The sequence below is a fragment of the Antrostomus carolinensis genome, unplaced genomic scaffold (genome assembly GCF_000700745.2).
Source record: "Antrostomus carolinensis isolate BGI_N321 unplaced genomic scaffold, ASM70074v2 scaffold9328, whole genome shotgun sequence".
Taxonomy (NCBI): domain Eukaryota; kingdom Metazoa; phylum Chordata; class Aves; order Caprimulgiformes; family Caprimulgidae; genus Antrostomus; species Antrostomus carolinensis.
In genome coordinates this window covers 67,492-86,547 of record NW_010333659.1, presented here as the reverse complement: position 1 = coordinate 86,547, position 19,056 = coordinate 67,492, and the positions used below count along the sequence as shown (strand labels likewise).

The 19,056-nt window shown below is 36.1% G+C and overlaps 1 protein-coding gene across 1 annotated transcript; it reads left to right on the top strand.

Moving 5' to 3' along the window:
* The first annotated feature begins 145 nt into the window (after positions 1 to 145).
* AASDH (aminoadipate-semialdehyde dehydrogenase) lies at positions 146 to 17,975 on the top strand. The gene is made up of 14 exons (XM_010173933.1): positions 146 to 375; positions 2,387 to 2,507; positions 3,196 to 3,536; positions 4,307 to 4,499; positions 6,872 to 7,113; positions 8,862 to 8,968; positions 9,438 to 9,610; positions 10,153 to 10,345; positions 10,876 to 10,994; positions 12,314 to 13,151; positions 14,214 to 14,377; positions 14,986 to 15,111; positions 16,375 to 16,506; positions 17,568 to 17,975. The coding sequence occupies exons 1-14, from the start codon at positions 146 to 148 to the stop codon at positions 17,973 to 17,975; spliced, it is 3,387 nt and encodes a 1,128-aa protein (XP_010172235.1).
* Positions 17,976 to 19,056: the final 1,081 nt, after the last annotated feature.

Genomic DNA, 19,056 nt, shown 5'->3' with positions numbered 1-19,056 from the left:
GCCCCCTGTTTAAAAGGTTTGAGGACCCCTGTGCTTGATGGTGTTTTGTGTGCTTATACAATTTCACTAAAGTATTAAAAGTTAGAAGATGACAACGCAGTTTTGTTTGTTAATCTTTCAGGGCAATTGCAGATATGCAGCCGAGATGACTCTTCAGGAGCTGGTGAATCAGGCAGCTCGCCTGTACTCTGATAGAAAAGCAGTTTGGTTCGATGAATGCAATGACAAACCTCCAGCTTTCTGTACATACGCAACGGTGGTTAAGCTTGCCATGGAATTAACGGCTTTCCTTCAAAAGCACTGTGATCAGCAAGGAAAATGTGCAATAGGCCTTTACTGCTATCCGGGAATAAACTTACCGTCTTGGATCTTAGGGTAATGGTTTGAATGCTTGCAATCTGTGTTGGTTTTTTTAAGGGTCATCTCTACTAAAGCAAGTTTACAGTTTGTTTCTATTTTTAATAACAACAAAAATGTAGTAATACCATAGTTAATACAGTCAAGAAGCACTGGAGTTTTGCATTCTTTAAGAAAAAAGGTGGCAGTATTCTAATATTTTGAAAAGCCACTGCTAAAGTTTATTTGCATCTTAAATTCTAAGATGATGTAACTAAGATGATCTAAGATGTATGTAACTAACTTTTAAAGTAACTAAGCATATTTATGGAAATATAAAAAATTAACGACTAATGTCTTTGTTGTACTTGTTTAAAAATGGAGGTGATCTAACAGAATAAAGGTGTGTGTACAAAAAGGGAGTATGCAGTTTTTTTAATCTATTCTTGTCTTGCTAGCAAAAAGATGCGTTGAAAACAAATTTCATGCTTTAAGCTAAATAAGTATGCAGTTAAAGTTCTATTACAAAATATTGTAGAAAAAAGTGATGAGCAATGCAACACTTAAGTGACGTTGATTATTTAATGGCTAGGAAATTTAAGTGTTTGTGATCTCAACACTCATGTTAATTCATCATTTTTTAAAATCCTACTTCTGCTGATGAATTCTAATGTTTATTTCTTTAATATATGGATCTTTGATCCATTGCATTTATGATATAGTATAGAATTGCAGCATCACAAGCATATTTTCTTCAGTTACTGTATACAGCAGTGGTTGTGCTTCCCATGGGGATGAGCTGTGTTAGTATTTTCCTATTGTCACACTGCACCTAAAATACACAATAGCACAAGAAGATGTGTCACAGTTGAGTATAAAGATTTCAGTGGAGTAAGCAAGTGCTGCAATCATAAACCTTCCAGAAATGCTGAAGAACTTCCTCACTGATCAGGAACCATGTTTCCCCGAGTCCAGCAGTGGAGCAGGTTACCCAGAGATGTGCAGGCACCGTCCCTGGAGGTTTTCAAGACCTGGCTGGATAAAGTCCTGAGGTTGGACTAGGCATCCTGAGGTCCCTTGCAGCCTGATTTGTCTTGTATCCCAATGAACTGAGCAGCAACACAGTTTTCTTTTGCTGTGTGACTGGGATCTACTGGGGCATTTTGATTCTTACAGCTGTCGTTGCTGAGTAGTTAACTGCTACACATGATGCAGGGCAGGCTTAGGTGCTTACTGATACCAGTGGCTATTCGAGTACAGAGTGCTGCGGTTTCCAAGTCTTCATTCAGGATCTCTGCAGTCGTTACTGCAGGGATAAATCACTTGCACAAAGAGGGGATATAACTAATTTTATGTGGGGGCCCAGCCTTAGAAGAAATGTGAAGATTTATGGGAACCATTCGGATTTTAGTCGCCGCTTGCTTGTCTATGCTTTTTGTGGCATTAAATTCAACTGCTTGTCTTTATCAAATGGAGCCGCTAGAGGGGGGGATTGTAGTGAGCAAGTGTTGAGGAAGCATCAAAAGGTAAAGTGCAGTGAATCACAGCAGAATGGTGCTTCATGTTCCTCTGTTCATTAGGCAACAAATTCCAGTGTGTACTCAGATCTCCTGATGCTGGATTCTTTAGACTAGGGAGAACAGAAAGTGTTTTCAGTGTGCAGACTTTTGGTGTTTTGTTAAAATATGTTTATACATGTTGTATATGTATAAATGAAAAGCTTTTATTTCTGTTCCTAGTCAGTAGGAGAAGCTTTTAAAACATGCTGCTGTTGATGTCAGTGATACCTTTGTCATCAGCACCCTGCTTGACCAGGAAGAATTTTGAATGTTTTCATCTAGCTTTAATTTTTTTTTCCCTTGATGTAAAATACCAAAACACCACCGTTTATAATCTGCTCCTAGTTTATTTCTAATAAAATCTTTGAAAGTCATATTATTAGTGCATTTTCTGGCTCTGGCAGCTAATTGCAGTGTAAAAGAAAAAGTGAAATTTAAGAGGATTTTCTTAATTTTTTTTATACGTTTAAAACATTTTTTTTCCTTGTTAGAATCCTCCAAGTTCCAGCTGCCTATTCCCCTGTTGATCCAGATGCACCACCAATGTTATCCACTTACTTCATGAAGAAAAGCAATCTTCAGTATATTCTTGTTGAGAATGGCAAAATAAATGTAAGTGTTCAGGCTTCTAGAGAAAGCACTGAAGGACAATTTAGAAATGTGCATTCAGATTGTACTCTGTTTTAATAAGCTTGGACAGGGTTGCTTTGATTCTTCATGAGAACAGCTTGTCTTTCTGATTCAGAAAATGACATTTTAAAAATTGGAAATACAAAGAGCTTCTACCCCTGTTAAAAAGAAAATAGCTTACTTTCCTGTTACAGTGGTGTCCAGGCAAGCTTGGAGGGCACTGGCACTGGAAGGCTTTTCCAGGTTTGTTTCTCTCTATCTCAAGGTTGACACTTGAAAATCTTTGCAGTAGTTGAAAATAACCCTGCATGTAATTCTTCAGTTTCCTTTTGTCCAGATCCCCACAGATCTTATACCCTCACTCACTGAAAAGGCAATAGACAAGGTTGGGCCATCTAGATATAATTCAGAGTTCTTTTTTGCATTCTCCCTTTATTTTAATTATTTGCTCAGGGAATTGTTTATGTCTTATTTATGTCTGTGTTCACTCATATTTAGTATATATAAATACACAAGCTTAAAACTGTCTGATGTGTGTCCTCCAAAAGTAGAGGAATGGAAAATCACAGCTTATTTTTATGAAATGGTGTTTTGTATTTCATTGCATACAGTAGAACAATAACAGTGCATCCTGAGTTCTGCTGTTTAAGTTGTTTATTTTCTCTTGCAGAAATTCCAGATGTCTCATGTTGGTTGGTTTTACCACAATTCTTCCACAATAGAACATATTGGTTTAACTCTCTTCCAAATGAGCTCAAGCAACCCTGATTTAAATTTACAAGCAGATGATGTGAAAAGTGAATATGAGCTTTTCAAACCTATGGGTAGCTCACAACCAGGATATGCCATTCGCCCAGATCAAACCAAAGTAAAAATGTCAGGCGGAGGATACATGGATTTTGGCCAGAGATGCTCTTTAGCATACATCTTGCATACATCAGGAACTACAGGGGTCCCCAAAATAGTCAGAGTGCCTCATAAATGTATAGTGCCAAATATTCAGCATCTTAAGTAAGTGTGCTTTCCAGTTTTCCTTTTAAATGTTTTTACAGATTTTACATTTAGGGACTTTTTTAATACTTGGAGGAGTGTAGCTTGGGTTTTTGCTAACACTGCTTCACTTCTTCCTCCTTCACTGCCTTTTCAGATTCGTGTTTGTTTCTTTTGTTTTTAAATAGTATCGTAAAAAAATTTGTTTCTCTAACTGTTAATGTTTAAATTGTACTTTACCTGAATTTTTTAGGAGTGTATTTCAAATAGTATGCTGTTGCTCTAAGTATTTTATTCTGGCTTTCATCTTAAAAGAAATAGATGTCAAAGTTAATTATTTGTTCATGGTTATATTTAGTGTGTACTGTAGTTTTTAAGTTGTAATTACTCTTTGGGCTACCTGGGTTTCTTTCTGTTTAATTTGTTTTTTTCCTAAAGAAAAAAATCTGTTATGGAAAACACCACCTTTTTTTTTAATGAGCATCCATTAGTTGAAATATGCCCTTCAGCATACCATATTGGTGTGTAATATGGTGGATATCTTTGTAAAGGACCTTATTATTATTATTATTATCATAATATAATAATAATTAATCATTAAAATCAATAGTTACAGTCTTGATGCAGGAGCTTTTACTCAAATTGTCTGGCCTGCATGTGCCTACATATTCACAGTAGCGCTTAAGACCTTAGCTTTGCTAAAGTGCATTTCTTTCATGCTACTCTTCCAGTTTGGAAATGTTTTTTAACAGCATGCATCAGATTTGTAATTCCTGGCTTTCTTATTTTAGATCCATATTTGAGATCACACAGGATGATATGCTTTTCCTGGCTTCTCCTCTAACATTTGACCCGTCTGTGGTTGAATTGTTTCTTGCTCTGACAAGTGGAGCCTCTATTCTTGTAGTACCAAACACTATTAAAATGATGCCCGTGGAGCTGTCTGCTGCTCTGTTTCACCGTCACCATGTGACAGTGTTGCAGGTAGGCAACACCCAAGATAAGTGTCTTCCATGTCTTGCTTCTCACTGTTGCTAATGTGCACTTCTCTTTCATCAGCCTAGACGCTAATGATAATGGAGCAGGAGTGTTCTTCCTTGAAGGCGTAGCTCACACTGTCCTTGTTGCTGCAGAGTGATAGCTGTTTAGAAAATTACCATTTGATCAAAGCCTTAAACATCTTGTGACAGAAAACAACTAACTAAAGATAAAACCAACATTCAACTTAAGAAACAGTTAATTCTTAAGAATTAATTACATTATTCTGTTAATTAAGCAGTTAGTTCTGAAGAATCTGGTAATGTAGTAATCTGTTACAGACATTTTTAGCACTTTTTAATGGGCTTGGTCTTAAAGCCTTTCCTCATAAATAACTTTTCAGTTTTAATTATAGGCTCTATGCTAAAAATACAACAACCTGTGACTTTTATAGGGTTCCTTTTATAGGGTGATAAAATGTTTGTCATTTTTACAATAAAGAAAGCAAGAGAATAATTGATTCCACAGCAACACTTACTGCTTTCAGGCCACCTGTTTATATGAGGCTTCATGTGGCCCTTATGTCTTGGCATAGATCTTCTCCTGTATGATCTCAATTTTAATAGTTTTAAAGTTAATTTTTGGAAAATTTACTTGAAGTTATGAGCACCCTGGCTGAATAAGCCTGGCCCTTGCCTTGTAGTGTAACAAGGAATTTAATAAAAATATTAATTGAGTATAGAAATTTAAATCAGGGTGTAGGGAGAAGAGCCACTAGAAATGGAAGTCACTTGTAAGTGACTTTGAACAAAATGAGTATGGTCTGATTAATCTATTAGTGCTTTGTCATTAATGTTTAATTCCAAAGTATTTGCACTCACAGAAATGCTGAGATTTCCTTTTCTTTTGGATAAATGGTGGTAGTTGAGATTGTAGGGTATAAATTTAAGATTAGTGAATAGTTAGCTGTATATTCCACAGCAGAAAAAAAATCTACTAGTTACAAATATTTTGTCACTGTATTCTCTGCTCTTATTTTTATTTATTCTGATTGGTATAAATTTTGATAGTGTATATTTTCCCATCATATACAAGTTTCTTGATCAGTTTAACTCACTTGCTTTTAGAAAAAAAAATCAGAAATAATACTCTCTATTAGCAAGATTTTTAAATATGCTTTTAAGACTTTTTAAGATATATTTTTTTAAGCATGTTAAGCATTAATAGAGAAAGGTGGAGCTTGGTGAATTAAGGTATTTGAGATGTCTTTCTAAGAAAAGTTTGATTTTGTGATTTTTTTAATCATTGTCTTTATCAGTGAAGGAAGGGCTTCTCAGCTGAATTAATGACAAAAATGTTCTCCTTACAGCTTAACTGATGATGAATAATTTTACATGTTTCTTAAATTATAGCAAGAAATTCCCTTCCCCTCTTGACTTGCTTGAGCATACTTGAGAAATTTGAAAAGTGATTATGAGAGAGGGGAAGAATAATTTTTTCCCCTTTTTTTCTTTGCTATAATTCACTAAAGTTAAAATGATCAGTTGAGAAGTTGGTCTTCATCTATTACTAGAAGAAAGTAACCTGGTAAGAAACAATTCCATTAATTTTCCAGTCCTCTTACTAGAAAAAGTAGGCAAGAATAACACTGAAGTGTGTCTTTAAAATGATTTGCCGCTTTTCTCTTCAGTGAAAGAGCTCAGCATCACCAGTAGTTTTATAAAGTAGTTGTACTTGGGGAAGCTGGGGTTTTTGTTTGTTTCTTTCTTTCTTTTTCCCCTGCTCATTTTAGTGTGATGTGAAAGCTTTCAGAAAAAAACTAATCTTTGTAAACGGTTATATTTACACAAATCAGGAACAACTCATAATCTGACATCCTAGGAATTTTTAGTGTTACAGAAAAGTCTTTAAATGTTTTATATGCAAGTTAATCAGATGTATAAGTTTAGCTGTAACATGCTGGAATGAAAGGAAAAAAGCTCAAAGAGTAATGTCAAGAGAATACTGTTTGCTGCTTTCTGTTTCAAAGTAATTAAGATAACAACTAATGTGCACACACTTTAGGTACTAGCTGAGACATGACAGGGAATCCATAAAGCATCTAAGTAAAGAAGAAACTCTGCAGAAGAACATAGATTGGTGCTGACACCACTCATTAAAGGCTTCACATAAGAAACAGAATCTCACAAAACACCAATGTGATCTATACTGGTATATGATGGTTTATGCCGTCTGCTATACATAGGTGATTGTTAAATACATCCACGATATAGCTATGCAGTGGATATGATAAAGCAGGAAGAGGTGTACACATATACTAAAAAAAAATAACAGATATTTTTCTTTTCTTTTTTTTTTTTTTAATATGTATAATTCAGGCAACACCAACGCTTCTCAGAAGGTTTGGAGCTCACATTATTAAATCAACAGTGTTGTCTGCAAATACTTCACTTCGTGTCTTAGCCCTTGGTGGTGAAGCATTTCCTGCACTGAATATCTTGAAAAATTGGAAGCACAAGGAGAACAAAACAAGTATTTTTAATCTGTATGGTATTACTGAAGTGTCAAGCTGGGCTACTTGCTACAAGATTCCTGAAGAGGTTTTTAGTGCTGATTTTAGGTAGGAAAATTCTCTTGTTTTCATGGCTTGGCATGTGAATGATGGAAATCACTAGAAATAGAACCTCGGTCTCCTGTTTCTAGGGTTACTGAGTCCATGTGAGCGTTATGCTGGTAGAAATTACGTTTTATTTTTATGTAGAAATAGACTAATCCATTCTCTCTTGCTCTGATACAACCCCCTCAAGTAAAAGTTGTTGATGAGTGATTTTGAATGACAGAACTGCAGTCTGAAATTCTGTGTACTTCTGGACCTGTTAAGCTTCACATACTGTGTAATGATAGTCTCTGTTTTTGTCATCTCTGTATCTAGACCTCTTCCTCATTCCAGCCTCTGGTTCTACATGCTGAACCTGGACTAGCCTAGTCCAAGGTGTACTATCTTTGAATATGCAGCAGTATTGAACTAGTGTTGCACTTCTGCAGGCAGACAGCTCCTACCCAATTTGTTAGTAACATCAGTTAGCCATACTCTCTTGTTCATCATGAGGCTTTTCCAGTGAGAATCTTGCATGTTCAAAGAGAAGAAAGCTAACACAGCTCTCAGCGAGACTAAATAAATGGAGCTCTCTAACTCTTATTCATAGCCTTGGAACAAAGATGTAATCATAGCTTAGCTCTACCAAATTCAGAATGTTACTTCTGAGATATTTTAAGCAAAAATGCTCAAAGATTTCAGATGTAATCAGTAGATATACATGTGTTTCTTACTGCTGTCATGCTTTTGCCTACAGTTTTTAAAACTCCACAAATAATTGATAAAGTGCAGACTAGGTACTGGCTTTTTTCTAATATTGGATAATATACTATTCAGCAAATGATCCCACTGATACTACTTGACTAGTATGGATGACAGAAATTTGTCCAAAGTGGCTCACATCAGGGTCTCACAGTGTTTTACTTGAACTTCCAGAAGTACTTTCTTTTTACCATTTATCACTCTGCCATTTTCACTCAGTTACTGACTTTATTTTGTTCATTGTATTTTATAAAGAGAGTTGCAGGAGTGTCAAGGTTGTGAAAGGTGCTAACAACTAGCTCAGTGTTTCATTTGCTCTCTGAAATGTGTAATTATTCCCTGACATGATAATTACACATGTGACTTGAGTTAGACATGTCCTAGAAATGGGATGTTTTGGACAAACGATGCGATACATTAACCTGGTACTTACACCCTTGAAAACTGAAAACAGTGAATGGTCATAAAGTGTTATTAAATCATCATGCAAAACTCGTTTTAATTCTGGTTTCTCTGAGTTACCTTCTCCTCAGTACAACTGTTTTTTCTACTCAAAGTTATTGTGCTCCAGAGATAATGTGGTGTTCTTCAGTCCTAAGGTGCAGTTAGAATGATGGAGGTTTTTATAGTCTCTGATTGTCATCTACCACCCTTCACCTGACAGCCTGTTAGAGTTACTCTAAGTCTCATTGCAAAGGGAATTAGGGTTCCTTTGCAGTAAACAGACCCAGATACAACAAAACCAGGACAAACCATTTTATGTCTTCTACATTTCTTAGCATTGGTAGGACAGTTGGAGTACAGTGGGCTTTTATTTTTGCTGTCTGAATGATGAAAACTAGCGGTTTCTAGAGAACACTGGAAAATGAAAAAAATCAGCACTAAGTTAGTGCCTTAATGGTCTGCACCCCTCTGGTTTTTAGATAAGTTTGGCAAAAACTGTGATGTGAAACTATCACATGTGTTCAGAACAGAAAGGTTTTTACTATTTCTCTCTTTAATGTATTTAGAACTGATTTCCCTATACCTTTGGGATCACCGCTCCTTGGAACAAAAGTTGAGGTCAGAGATACCAACGGTTCTGCAGTTCTAGAAGGCGAGGGACAAATATTTATAGGTTATTTGATATTTCTTATTCTTCTAAGATACTATTCTTTCTAAGATACTTTTCTTAATTGATTGAGTTCTAAGAATACAATGATTATTTTACTTGTCTGCCTCTGATACACAGATTAATATAGCAATTTAAGTTCCCGCTGGGCTGAGAACCTTCTGATGGTATTTTAGATTGTTGGAGTGATGAACAGGAAATTACCATCATTTTATCTGCAGATTGTGCTTTCAATATATTGGCTTTTTTTCCTGCTTGCATTTTGACATTCTCGGTTGAAGTAGTTTCTGTGTATTAACTGAAGTAACTGCATAGCCCAATTTGTACATTGCAGAAGTTTAGACATTGCCAATAATACTTTAGTACTTCTTACAATGCTTGTTAGAGTTTAGGAGAATTTCATAAAATACTCTTTTATAATTTTCATTTACAGTTAGCCATTTAATATATATGACCATGATCTTTTCTTGTGTAGGTGGTGAAGAACGAATCTGCTTTCTTGATGATGAAATAAGTGTACCCCTGGGTACTATGAGAGAAACAGGGGATTTTGTAAGAGTGCAGAATGCAAAGTTGTACTTCTTGGGTCGGAAAGACAATCAGATTAAACGCCATGGCAAACGTTTTAATATTGAATGTTTGCAGCAGGTAATATAACATTTAGTGGGTAGAATATGTCAGTAAAAAGAACAGGGTTAAGGAACACATCATTCTCATCAGAAATGGGTATTTACTAATTTTCAGATGACTTGTAGGAGTCTAAAAGAAATTGGGAAGGTGTGTTATCAAAAAATCTAATCACATAATTTAGGGAGTTTGGTTCTGAGTTCTTGGAAATCTGTATTGTAGGTTTTCTTCCAGCAGAATTGAGAACTATATAAACACCTGAAAAATGCTGAGCGTTGTACTGCAATGCTTGTGTAGTGATTGTTCTGCAAGACTAAATGTCAGACTCCTGGATTATATATAATTCATAACATTTAGGCAAATAATACATACATCTCTGAGTTCATTTTTAGGTGAAGAATTACAGACCTCTGCTACAAGAGAAGGTATTTCATAGGATGTTACATAGGAATACAAGACAAATACAGATTTTAAATGTGTACTTTTTAAAGTTGTAGTTTTTACTCCTTTTACATTATTGATGAACTGCATTTCAAAGCAAGACTAACTTTTCTTAATTACAGGCTGCTGAAGATCTTTGTCAGGTAGAAGCTTGTGCAGTGACCTGGTACCAGCAGGAAAAACTCATCCTATTTGTTGTACCCAAAGATGATTTAGAAGAGAGAGAAACACTTAAAGAACTCCAGAAACGTATACCAGCTCATGCAGTCCCTGATGAGCTTGTACTGATTAAAGCTTTACCTTTAACATCACATGGTAAATGAAACTATTAAGTACCCTTGCCACTTATTTTAATGGTCTCTATTCGGTTGTTTTGGGGGGGTTTTGGGGGGTTTTGTTTGTTTGTTTTTATTGACTAAAATCTGCTACCTGATTCATGCTTTTTAAATATGTAGATTAGATAACTAACTTCTAGCAGGAAATCATGACCACTATTATATTTTCTTGATAATGCTTCATTTGAGAGTCGAAGAGTAATGGTAAAATCCATTTAGTATTAACACTGCACATTTCTCCATCAGTCCTGTTGCACTCTGCAACAGAACCCTGACTTCAGCTGGGGAAAGATCAGGCCTTCATGGTGGGGTTGTGTGGGAGACTAGGGTAAATTTTAAAAAACCTTTTTGGGCTCTCTGTAGTTGATTGTGTAAAAAAAATACAGGTGCAGTTGAGTATGAATAAGGAAGTGTGTACAAGAATAAAGTGACTGTCTGGGCAGAGCAAGTTTTGGAAGTGTAAATGCTAAAAGAGCAATGAAAAAAAATCATACTTTATTTTCTACAAAGGCAAAGTTGATATATCCGAACTGAACAAGATTTACCAGAACCATCTAAACTCCAGAAGGCGTGACAATAAGCTGAGTGGCGCGGAGGAATTGTGGGAAAGATTGCAGTATTTATGGAAGGTAGTATTTTGAGCTGCCTTTTTATCTTTGCAAGTGGATCATTATACATGTGTCAGGAATTAAACAGCTTTAAGAAATATGACTAATGCAACCAGAACATTCTAGCTGACTATAGATTTAAGCACTACAGCTCTTTCTGTTCAGTTAATACTTAAATATAGTGGCCAAAAGGGAGTTATTTATATTTCTTTAACAGGTAAAACTGCAGGCTATGAGGAATAAGCAGTTAGCATAGGAAGGACGTGACCTGTCAGTAGCTTTTTGAATACTGCTACACATGCCAAAGAAGTATCCCTAAGGAAACAAGGAACTGGGACATGGAAACTTTGTACAAAATAGCTACTTTATTAGTAGACTTTCTTATTTCTAAATATAATTATTAATTTAAGAGTCTTTTTTTACATAGAAGGCACAGTTGCTTAATTTTCCCTTGGACTGTCCGACTGTCTGTCTGTATTAAAGACTTTTCAGGGTAATGAAATGTGATGCCTGACAGTATTGCGCTGCTTTTTTTTTTTTTTTTAATGATAGGCTTCCAAGTTTCACCTGAAAGTGGGATTTGCTGTGGCAAAGACTTGAACAAGTAAATGTAGTGCAGTTAGTGTCATGATTTGCCTGTGCTGATACTTACTGCATTGGCAGCTGGAGATAAGATAACCCAAAGGGATGGGATGTGCCCTACACCCATTATGGGCAGCAGAAAGCAGCTTCCACAACTAGAGGATTTGAACTTCACATGCAGACTTAACAAGCAGAGAGTGCAGTGAAAGGAGACATAGTAATTGCTGTTTCTTGCAGTAACAATGACAAATCCAAAATCCTACATGAATTGAAGGGGTTATAGCTTCAAAAGTAGGTCGATAAGTAGGTTACTTCAATAATTCAGATGTAAAACATACTGGTTATATAAGTTTTATTCATAAAATAAAGCACCAAAACCAATTTTATCAAAAGACTTCAATGTTTTATCTGCAAAGTTGTCATTAATAAATGGTATTGAGATAGAAAATGGCCAACAAAAATACAGCACAATTTGCTTTAATTTCTTAGACTACAGAATTGGAATTGAGCAAAACATTTTGTCCTAAAGAACCAGTATCTCCTTGTTTCCCTGTTCCTCCCCAGCTCTCCTTCCATCACTACCTCTATTGGCACTAACCTGTTTTGTGTGATTTTTTTGCAGAGTAGTGAGTTTCATCAGTTGTTGATTTTTCATGGGACTTTTGGGTATTCAGGTGGATTTTACCCAACTTGAGTTTTTATGTGTGTGACATGGTGTAACACTCACGGACTGTTACCTCTTTCCTTCTTTTCTCTAGTCTGTTCTGGGTCTCCTGGGTGATTCCACCAGAATTTCTAAAGATGCGGTATTTCTGTACAGTGGTGGAGATTCCTTAAAGGCTCTACAGCTTTATGATGGAATTGAGATCCTAGTAGGCAAAGCTGTGCCTGGACTCCTTGAAGTCATTCTCAGCCGCTCCATTGAAGAGGTTTATAGACATATTCTTAAAATTCTGTTTCCAGATGAAGACCAATTAATGAATTATGACAATGTTGTGAAAAGAAAATCAAGTGGGAACAGTGGAGAGGACTTCCATGGCAAATATATTAAACTGAAATCTGAAAGAGGTCTTGAGGTTGCTTCAGGGTTGATTTCATTTATTGCACTAAGCAGAGGAAATCGTTTTTTTCCTATGAATTTCACCAAGACTTTTATGCAACCCTATAATACAGTACAGGTAGGAGTGGAACTGCTGCAGCAACCATCCTTTCTGCCTTTAGTGACTCCAAGTATAGTGAAAAGCCACACACAAGGGTATGAAATTGAGAATGGAATTTTAACAGTTACAAACGAGGCAAATAAAACTGACAGTTGCTCTGTAGAGCAGATCCCTGCAGAATGTAGTCATGTGACAACGGCAGAGTTGGCATTATGCATAAGATGGAAGTCAAATACAAGAAAATGTGTTGATGCATCACCACTGGTTATAATACCGTCTAAAGAAGACGTATCTGCATCTGTATATGTTGGCTCTCACTCGCATGCAATGCAGGCGATTGATCTAGATTTGGGAGAAATAAAATGGGAGAAGAACCTTGGAGATCGTATTGAATCTTCTGCCTGCGTATCTAAGTGTGGAAATTTCATTGTTGTTGGTATGTTTTTTGTTTTAGCTTTAATTTTAAATTATTTTTTTCCTGCTAAATACAAGATGAATGACAGGGAATCTTATTTCTGACTCTGAATGCCCTCCATCTGCTCTTATCCATAAGCTTCCATGTCTGCTTCAGAAGTAATTTATTGTAAAATAGAAACAGAAGGACAAAGTCATTTAAGTTTCATGATAAGCAGTGATGGAGCTTATCTAACATATACACTTGTAGTTTATTATATGGCAATTTATTAATAAGGCCTTATTAAGGAATAGTTAATAAGTACAGTTTTTAGTGATTGATTAAGGTGTGACCTTTAAACATTTTTTTTTTTAAAGTGTGGAAAAGTGATATAATCTTAAAATGTCTATAAAAATTGATAGAGGTAGAAATTAATAAATGGTGCCTTAGATTATTTTTTCACAGACTTTAATTTTCTTGTTTGACTCTTCTTTTTGGTAATGTAAAGAACATATTTGGATAGTTTTTTGGTTTTCTCATATCCATTGTCAACAGAGTTGCCATTATTCATCTTAGTGTTATCTTTTTAGCTAATCTATATATATCACCGGTTAGCACAGGTGTATTTTGTTTGCTATTTACTCTGATAACAAAATTGAGTGTTTCATTAAAACTTAAGGACTTACTAGAACTACAGTTTTCACTAGAAAACATACAGACTTTATTCTTTCAGCATCTTTGTTTTCAGAAAATAAAATTATGGAAAGAGGTAATTAAAAAACCATTTTAATTCTCCCAAAATTTTCAGCAACTCTCAATGTCTTCTGATATTATTACTGTAAAATTTGATAGAAAGGCACTGAAATAAGTATATTCTAAATGTAACCTGGAGAGAACACACAGAACAATCAACTTTGAATGTATGAACTATCAGCAAAGACTTAGAGCTAAAAGAAGAGGAGGAGCTTTGGAAAATGTTTTGAAACTGTACCTTGTGAGTCATCTTCTTTCTTTACAGCAGTGATGCAGCTAGCAACATAAATCACGCCGTAAATACAAATATTCATTATCCTTTTTTCCCCTCTTGTGTTTTATTTCACACAGGCTGTTATGATGGCTTAGTATATGTGCTTCAAAGCAGTGATGGAGAAATACACTGGTCTTTTGTCACAGAAGATACTGTGAAAAGCTCTGCAGTTGTAGACCCTTCCAGTGGACTAGTCTACATAGGATCCCATGACCAACATGTGTATGCTTTGGATATTTACGTAAGAACACTGACTTAACTTTTATGTGTGGAAGAATAAATATCCAACTCAGACCCTGTTTGTAGTACACCAGATGTGAAGTTCCACTAGTGTTAGTATTTTCAGGAGCCCACAATTACACTTTTGAAATAGTTAGGCCTGCTTGAAGTGTCATTAGGATTATGTGGTAGTAAATAGTTTTAGCGGTGTTCTCAGCTGTGATTCTTGTGCTACTAGTCCTAGTTGAAACCAGTTCTTAAGTTTCTTAAGTTATAAAATTCTCTGTGGGTGTTTCAGAATAGGGTACCCAGGTAGAAATAAAACTAGGGCTTAGTGGTAGAGTGAGACTTTTACATTCTAAAAGAGTAGATGAAGGGAGATAAATAAAATAAGAGGGGCAGATACTGCCACTTCATTAGCTGAATTTATTTTATTTACTGGAAGAGAAAGTAGCTAATGGCATATGTGTTGCTATAATAGCACGTAGATTATAGCTTCACTTCTTAACTAATATTTGCTGAGTAAATGCAGTGTCTGATGAGCTTTGGTGTTTGAAGGTCTTTGTAAACATGATGAACTTTAACGCCAACTGAAAAGTTTTTTATTTATCTTTTTTCTTGTGCTTACAGAAAAAAGCATGTATATGGAAGTTACATTGTGAAGGTGGAGCTGTCTTTTCATCTCCTTGTCTAAGTTCTTTTCCACATCATCTTTATGTTGCTACACTAGGAGGACTATTACTGGCTGTAAACCCAGTATGTACCCTGTCTTTGATTCGAGTCTCAAATTTAAATGAAAGCAAAATGCATTTCTGCAGTTAAGATCACTTTTCTGATGAAAGGAACAAGATGATCATATGTTACCACAAGATATTTTTCACTTGAGGGCCTTATTATTATACATAAGGTTACCATAATAATTCTTGTATTTCAGAAAGCTATCTGTTGATAAAGAAAACTGAAGTGACTTGCTTGAATTTACATGCTGGCAGTAGGCCAAAGTTTGAATCAGTTTCTTCTCATTCCCATATACTACCTTATCAGTTAAACTAGTAGTGAGAGAATGTCTGTAGATTTTTTTTCCCATCCTCCCTTTGACAGTAGGATTGGGACAAAAAAATACATAGAATTTACTGAAGCTAGAACAGAATAGAGAAAGAAGTTCCTTCATTCCTTTTACTGTTTCTCTGCCTGTAGTCATTTAAAGAGCTGTCCCCCTTAATCTTGGGCTGCTATTCTGTTCTCTGCACTGGGGAAATGGCATTCTTGAGAGATGTGGAGCAATTTCATGGTTTTCTGAGGGATTGTTGGCTTACAGCTGGCCCTGCCTGATAAAAGGAACAGTCACTTGGAGCAGCTGTTTATGTTTTTGTACTCACACAACCCATAGCATCAGTCCTAACCATCTTTACCTCCCACCCCACTACAAGTTTCCTCAATAGGAAGTGTTAGAAGACTAGTGTATGGATGTGTAGCTCTAGTGGGCTCTGGTTAAGAAAAAACAGTTGTGGTTGGGTTTTTTTTTTTCCCTGTAATCCCGAGTAACAGGTAGTCAAGAAACCCAGCTGTAACTCCACATGATTTTTTTCATAAAAACAAGAATGTGCAGGCTATGTTAGGACTTTGTGACAATCATAGATTGTGAGTTGCAGCATTTCCTACAGTATTTATGGTTTATGACATAATCAATATGACTTGCTTTCAACCCTCTCCATTGATCTTCGTCATATACTGAGGAGCCGGGAATGGAATAAAAAATGAATATGAAATTTATTAAAACTACTACTACTACTATACTATTACCATCATTATTTTGCTTAGGAGGAGGAAGAGAAGGGTGGAACAGGAGTATTTAGTATCTCAAGGAAAACACTAAACATTTTGTTGGAGTAAGGTTTTTTTTTTTCCCCCCTACCCCTTCAGTTCTTAAGGGTTAGGTCAGGCTGTGAAGGAAGGGTTGTATTATGCAGCTTCTCAGAGTTGTGTTAAGCATCAGATATTCTGTGCTGCCATTTACAGGTGACAGGGAATAAGATTTGGAAAAGCTTCCTGGGAAAACCACTCTTCTCCTCTCCTCACTGCAATGAGAAGTACGTTTGTATTGGGTGTGTGGATGGAAACTTATATTGTTACACTCATTCTGGAGAAAAGGTAAAAGTGGTGGTGTTGGCTTTTTCATGTTCATCATGAAACACTGAATAAGATGCTTTATTAATAGTGTTTTCTGAGGTTTAATGATGAACATATACCTTTTTGTCAACCAAATAGAAGTGTCTATTGTTATAGAGAAGAGAAAGTAGAAAAACTGTTTTGCTTAGGGTAGTCCCTGCATTTCATGGCAAAACTGCAGACTCTCAAGTTCCTTGATGCAGTAACAGAATTTCTAGTTCAGAGCTTACACTCAAAGTAAATGGTCAAGAGTAGTGCCAGGAAATTAAATGGTATCATTTTGGTTTTGGAGTTTTTCAAGCATGTTTGAAGCCATCTCTTTTGTAAGATGGGAGTTATTTAGAAGTAAAGGTTCCTTAGAATGTTAATGTATTTAGCAAAAAATATTGACATCACAGCAGAGATATGCCAAATCATAATTCTGGCAAAATATGTGTCAGTCTTCACATTGAATTAAATTAGAATATTTTTTTTAGTTCCTCAGAGATGAATGTAGTTTGTATCTGGTGTTAAAACAACTGACGATGTTTCTGTTTGTTTGCCTGAGATGCAGTGTACATAGCAATTCCTAAGCCTCTTCTGATTCTAAAATACATGTTAGCCCATGCCCTGCTCTGTGTGCTTGCAGCAGTGTTGCAGAACTGATATTCTTTTGAGGGGGGATCTGCACATCACTAGCATGAACAGAGGAAATCTATATTACAAAAGGAATATTTGCCTTTTTGCCAAAGAATTGGCAGTGCTCATTACTAATTGTGGTACAACAGCCCAAGAATATTCTTTTCCCAAGTTGGCCATCTTTACATGGGCCTCACAGAAGGTAGTAACTCTCACCCATCTATTTTATGAGTCTTTTATCACTTACTCTGTGTGTAAAACTTAACTTGTAATTTGACGAGTATTTACCAGCCCTCACTGAAATCTAGTATGCTCTTGAAATAAAATGCTCTCTTGCCAACAACTAGTCTATTAAAAATTACAATTGCTGTCAAACTGATAATGTGAACAACCTTTGATAATGGGTGGTTATGTTCTTTCTGTAGGTTTGGCAGTTTTCCACTAATGGACCAGTGTTTTCATCTCCATGCATCTCAAGTTTAACTAAGCAAGAAATATTTTTTGGCTCTCATGATTGCTTTATCTACTGTTGTAGCATGGAGGGTACTTTACTGTGGAAATTTGAAGCCACTTCAAGGGTATATGGAACACCATTCATTTTCCAAAGTGATGACTTAAAGAACAAAATTCTTTTGGCAGTGGTATCTACAGATGGCAAAGTGTGGATCCTGAATGCCAAGAGTGGAACAGCAGAAGGAGTAGATAAACTTCCAGGAGAGGTTTTCTCTTCCCCTGTAGTATGGGGAACAAAGCTTGTTGTTGGTTGTAGAAATGATTATGTTTATTGCCTAGATTTGTATATAACAGGAAAAAAAGAACAGCTAAGATGTTAGGCTGCTTCCTTTTTATTGTTTACATTTGTAAATTAAGAACTCGTAGGTGCTCTTGACCTCTCTGTCTGTTTTACTGTAGGCAAGAGATGCTCTTTTCAGACTTCTAGGGTAGCAGTTTGCACCAGGCAGTGTCCAGAGTAGGTGAAGTGACGTTTGTTGACTTAACTGCACTCATTGAAGGAGGATGGTTGCTGAGCACCCAGACAGAAGTTTCACTGTCCCTCCCTTATTTACCAGCTCTGATTCATGAAAGAACACGTTTTAGATGGTTTGGATTTGAATGTTGTGCTTTGACCTGTGTAGTAAGAAAATGAAAGTCAGTAGTTTGGCTTCAAACACTTGCAGGATTGGGAGAAACTGTGGTAAGGTGCCATACTGTGCAGCGTGGAATAACATGCTTGTCTCCCTGAGGGAGGAATGTATTCCTCTCTCCAAGTCCAGCTTAGCCTGTGCCTGAGGTTCCTACCCATCCTGTGCCTCGCTCTTCCATGTGTCAGGCTAGTGTTTGACTAGTCTGACGAGGTTTCTATGCTGTGGCAAGGTAACCCAGGTCCTTTTTTTGAATCTAACTTTTAACTTGATTTCTAAAGACATACCCTGCACAGCATATACCTGGTAGTAGTGACCTGTTTGCTATAGTCTGTATAAATGGAATAGTTCATCTTCTGTGAGCCTAGGTCCTCCTTGGCTTCAATTCAGCCAAGCATATACTTAAAACTCCATTGAAGTCAGTAGGAGTTACTTCTTCTATTCTAAAATGGAGAATATACTTATATGTGTGTCTTTATTAAATTTTAATGACAGGTACAGTATGATTTCCAAGATGAAGTGTGCACTGCTGAAATCAACCTTTGTCAAATCATTTTTTGAGATGTGAATGAATGCTCTCTACAGTGTCCTTACAGAGAACTATTAATAAAGGATTATGCAAACTGGTTTGGGTTGTCTTCAGCGCCTTAAAAGGAATTATCCAGTGCTCTTAGTAATGTGAATCAAGTATGTGCAGTGACAAAAGTACACTTAACTGAGAGCATCTTCCTGATTATGAGTCTTCTAAAAGAATTATAGTAAAAACTACTAT